Source organism: Adiantum capillus-veneris, chromosome 22 (genome assembly GCF_014529385.1).
Source record: "Adiantum capillus-veneris isolate H3 chromosome 22, ASM1452938v2, whole genome shotgun sequence".
Taxonomy (NCBI): Eukaryota; Viridiplantae; Streptophyta; class Polypodiopsida; order Polypodiales; family Pteridaceae; genus Adiantum; species Adiantum capillus-veneris.
The window spans coordinates 125,140,143-125,145,082 of record NC_140952.1 but is presented as its reverse complement, the minus strand read 5'-3'; the positions used below and the strand labels follow the sequence as shown (position 1 = coordinate 125,145,082).

General features: G+C 36.7%; 1 protein-coding gene across 2 annotated transcripts; it reads right to left on the bottom strand.

Moving 5' to 3' along the window:
• Window positions 1-396: 396 nt before the first annotated feature.
• Window positions 397-3,529, bottom strand: LOC147430162 (thioredoxin H1-like). 2 transcript variants are annotated; one of them, XM_086495497.1, is made up of 4 exons: window positions 3,157-3,529; window positions 2,946-3,068; window positions 1,557-1,654; window positions 397-717 (listed from the first exon to the last, which is right to left on the bottom strand). In XM_086495497.1, the coding sequence occupies exons 1-4, from the start codon at window positions 3,241-3,243 to the stop codon at window positions 672-674; spliced, it is 354 nt and encodes a 117-aa protein (XP_086351623.1). In that variant the 5' UTR covers window positions 3,244-3,529; the 3' UTR covers window positions 397-671. The 2 variants fall into 2 exon arrangements, with proteins under 2 accessions (XP_086351623.1, XP_086351624.1); XM_086495498.1 differs by lacking the exon at window positions 1,557-1,654 and having other exon boundaries at window positions 3,157-3,521.
• Between the last annotated feature and the right edge of the window lie 1,411 nt (window positions 3,530-4,940).

The window sequence follows — 4,940 nt, the reverse complement described above, 5'->3', positions numbered from 1 at the left end:
TCGGTTTTACCATTTTCTCGATAAAGTTGCTCGGTGTATGGTAAGACTCATGTTTGTAGAGTACAATGGTAACACACTATGCATTTACAGGACAACAATGTCACGGATTATCATAGTGGATAACAATGCCATTGTGGGTAGCCATCATCGATACCAAAATAACTTTATCAACAAAATAGTCGTTGAGCAAAACAAATTATTGATTGCAAGAAAGCAAAATGCTAAATTACAATGATAATATTGCGAGTAGCCTTAATATAGCCTCTTGGAGGACTCCACGTCTGTATATTAACTTAAACGTTGAGAAGCTTGAGGTTGCTCTCTGCATTTCTTTTGGACAATTTAATACTTCCACTCACAATTGTGAGTTTGGTAATAATAACATAAACATAATAATGCAATTCATAAAGCCTCATTAAGATTGACAAAAAAATCTTTTTTTAAATAATACAATTTTCCACTCAATATTGTTTGGGAAAAAAAAAAAGATTGACAATTGCTAAATTTTCTCCTTAGAGGAGCCAAATGTACAACTTTCTCTGGACATAGACACCTTTGATATCTAAAATCTTATGATTTTGATGGCTAATATGCACAAAGAAAAACCTTTCTTTGAAGCTCCTCCTTATTTGCACCTAATATTCTGTCAACCTCTTTTCCGTTTTTCATAATTAGAAAGGTTGGAAAGCCTTGAATGTCCATATCATACACAAGATCCTACATAAAAAACCAGCAATGTTTGGGAAAATTGTGTCTCAGCTTACAATTGTGCCACTTTGAAATTTGAAAATGCCACTTGAGAGCAAGAGGAAAAGGAAAAACCTTGCCTAGATGGCGAGGAAAATAGTGTAAAACTGTTAAAAAATTAGCACATTTTTTAAAGATTTCCTTTTGAAACATTCACCAAAAGTATTAAGGTTCTTCTGAAAATGAATTTTCCCGAACACTAAAATCCGGGCTTTGGTATCTTCAATTGGATTGGTGAATTGTAGTTTAAAGATGTTTTCACAACATAAAATTTGAGAAAATGTAGATTTTCTTTTGTCTTGCATTGACCTCTTGGGTGCAATTGCGAACCATTGGATAAAGCCTATGACCTAGTGCCACATGGAACATTGATGATTACGAAACATGAGTAGTGGGTCACACAGACTCTTTCTCATCCTCTTATTTAGGCCATTGTGAGTTTTCACCTTATTTATTTGGAAGCCATTTCCATGTAAATACTTGAAAATAATTTCGTGTTTTGAACATAAATATTAAATATTTGGAAGATATTTCCATGTAAATATTGAAAACAATTTCGTGTTTTGAACAGAAATAGAAGAAAAGTACAAGGGAAATCTCTCTCTCTCTCTCTCTCTCTCACACACACACACACACACACACAAAGAATTGATCGGTCATTACATGAACTCGGGTCAAGGAATCTTTTTTACTATGCATTTTTCTACGATTGATAAGGGCAGAGGAACCATGTTAGAAACCCTTAAATGAGAAACAATAATTTTGGAGAGGATTTTGCTAAAAAACATCAAATTCCTCATGAAATTTACCTTGATGCTATATTTGAGAAAAAACACTTTTTGAGTCTTTTAGAGGCATTAGACTTTAGACACAGAAAAGGCACAATAATTGTACACGTTTTAGCAAACTGCAAAACCATAAGCATTAGAAAAGGCATTAGACACAGAAAAGGCACAATAATTGTACACGTTTTAGCAAACTGCAAAACCATAAGCAAGATTCTAAGCATACTCCTAATTTTTGTCTCTAAATTGGGGTTGGATATATTCTATATTGGAGCATGTCTCATAATTGACCCGTCCTTTACTCTAGTCGTCTTTTGAGGTTCATGCATTGACCAAATTCAATGGCAAGAACACTATCAATGGGCAATAACGTCAAATAAGATTGTCATGCCACCACGGTATTTGGGCTATTACTTGCGAGAACAATTTAATGCACCATTGACACCCATGGGTAATTTTTGAAGATGTGTTCTGGGATTTGTGAAGGGACCTAAAGAGAGTATAGATGTTGGAGGGCATAAGCATGATGTTTTATGATTGAGGCTGCATTAAGAGTCCAACCCAATGCATTTTGCAAGCCAAGAAACTCCCTTACCAGTAGAGGAATAATATTGTCTACATGTCCTCTTGAAACGTGTCTAAGATTTGAGAGTAGTGCTTACAAATGCTAGTTCTCATATAGAAGCCTTGGGCGGCATGGCCAAAGTATATTAGTCATTTGGGCTTGTAAAGCTTCTCAAATTGTGATTTCAATAAAATATGAACCTTGAGTCCAACGGAGCTAGCTTGGTTGGTTCCGCCGTGACCTTGGTCATAGGGTCAAATGTGGCCAAGTGACCAGGATGGCACTCACGAGCGTCATCATCCACCAGTTACAACAAGGACACTCTTCACCATGCAAAGAGAGAGAGAGAGAGAGAGAGAGAGAGAGAGAGAGAGAGAGAGATTAGTCTAAATAAACATGTTTTTTTACAAAGAATCTTCAAAAAGTCAAATTTTTTTAACATAATCTACTTATTAAAGTGTGCCAAGTCAAGGATCTAAAACTGCACTAGATTTCATGGGCCCACTATGAGTATCAAACTTTGTATCTTAGGGGGATTCCAGTGACCAATCAACCATCATAAAAGGTCTAGAATCCTTTGAAATTATAGGCTACATTGAGCAAACAATTCAGAGCTTTCGTATATTATCTTTGTGTTGAAAGCTTCACTAATAAGTAACATGAGCCTAATCTAGCTTATATTATTGCTAGCCATTCAATCTGTGCTTGTTACCCTAGAACAGATTTGCAGCAATAGGATTCAAAAACATAAGCATGCTGTCTAAAGTTTCCTTGATTAATCAGCTGATTTCTTTGCACTATGCATGTGTCTTTCACAATGAAATACTTGTGTTGACATGTCAAGATACCTTCATTTTATCAACGTCAATGCGTAGAAAGAGAACATGATGATATTTGGAAGCTAGATCACTGAAACAAGGCTCCATGAAATGGCAAGGTCCACACCACCTCGCTGAACAATCCACCACCACCTGCATCCACAAATTGAAGCAATGAGTCTAGCTTACCATTTTCATTGTTAATATTGTTGATAGGAATGCCTCCATGTGGATCACTTACAACTTTGGACTCCAATGAGGCCTCCCTCATTATTTGATGCCACAAAGCAGATGTATCACAAAGGTTTACCATACCATACTTTGTCATTATCTAGCTTGTAAATTTTCTTATTGTATATACGTGAAGAATGAGAGGTCACTCACTACCTTAGTTGCTCATTCTAAGGTAGTAGTGACTACATGTTGTGAGTTGATGCATTGAACTGAAATACTACAATGGAAGTAGAAAAGCCTAAAATTATGTCCAAGTATTCTTGCATGAGCATTCAAAGATTTTGAATATGTAGCATGCCACATGAGGGATACTATGACAGAGCCTAGGAGGCAAAAACATGCTTTCTTATAGTCAATGACACTCTTAGACACAACTAGCTAAGTGTTTATATAGCCATTGACATTCTTACAAGTAGCCAATAATCTCCGTTTAGGATTGGTTCCAAAGGCATTAGGAGATATTGAGGTTCTGCCTTTCCACGCATGTCGCTAAAGATAAAACAAAGTCATTGGATATGGGTTTCTCTCGTGATATCAAATGATTCCAGACATGAAGAAATTGACTTGCAGAGTGAGGTTCTCTCTTTTAATCCTCCCAATTCTATTGGTAATAGCCTTAAAGCTTTGTAGGGCATCATGCATGCTCAGCTCTTTTGATGATGTGCATTGTTGTCGATATGAATCATATGCTTTCTTAAAAGGACTTGTCTACTTTTCATTTGTTGATAAGTAGAGCACTTCTAGGGAAGGTTTGTGCAGTGAAATATGACACCCACAAGAAGGTAAAAGTCGCTTTACGAATTATTGGCCATGTTTTTTGGTGTTTCACTTTCTTGACTTGGCATGTATCCCTTTCAGGCCCTTCAAATCTTCAATCATTTAGCCACAAAGATATGAAATTCTTTTTTTTTCTCCAAACTCACAATAGTGAGTGTATATCTATACTATATATAATTGAGCTTAAAATTTTTTAAAAAGGAGAGAGCATCATATGTCACTCTCTCCTTAGTTTCAAGAATTTTAAGAAACATGTGGTTTGAGTGAAGGGCAAGTCAAAAGTCATTTTGGTTTGAAATGTAAAAGTGAAGGGTAAGCAGCAAGTCCTCCGACAGTAGAAAATAATACAAAATAAAAAGACTTAGTTTTGAGAAGTGTGATAGTAAAAATTAAAAAGACTTAGTTGACTTCTTAGTTCTATCAAAAAGTCACAATACTTAGTAGTATATATATATTTATATTCTTTAAACTCTTTAGCAAGGCCATGGAGTTTCACTCAAGTCTTCAATTTTGAAGGGTGATTACTTTTGTTTTGTAAAGGGTGGGTCTACTTTATAGCTTGAAAAAATAACGAGCAACGAGCTATGCTATGTTTGGATAATTTTGTACGTCTCGAATGTGTGTGTGTGTGTGTGTGTGTGTGTGTAAAAGAGAGAGAGAGTGGCACATCGCAGGTTTGAGAGAGAGAGAGATCGTGTTTCATCTTCTACGGCATCATCGTGTGTGTTGCAAGTCTTAGAGAGAGAGAGACGTCTTTGTTATTTAGTGCAGTTCTGTGTGTGTGTGTGTGTGTGTGTGTGTGTGTGTGTGAGAGAGAGAGAGAGAGAGAGAGAGAGAGAGAGAGGGCCAATCCCATTCAGTTTTGATGAGGAGTGTGTGTATGTCTATTTCTATTCGAAAGAGAGAGAGAGAGAGAGAGAGAGAGAGAGAAAGTGCCATTGATTGGCCTTGGTGCTTGACAAAGAACGCTGCCCCCCCCCCCCTTCTCCCTCCCCCAAACTCGATCATGGACGC

Bases quoted from the DNA above. Each gene is read 5' to 3' on its own strand.
- LOC147430162 (XM_086495497.1), bottom strand. From the start codon at position 3,243: ATGACAAAGTATGGTATGGTAAACCTTTGTGATACATCTGCTTTGTGG. The intron at 1,655-2,945 runs GTATCTTGACAT...ATGGTTTTGCAG, and splicing joins TTGACGTTGATAAAATGAAG to TTTGCTAAAACGTGTACAAT. The intron at 718-1,556 runs GTAAATTTCATG...TTTTTTATGTAG, and splicing joins TTCTCAAATATAGCATCAAG to GATCTTGTGTATGATATGGA.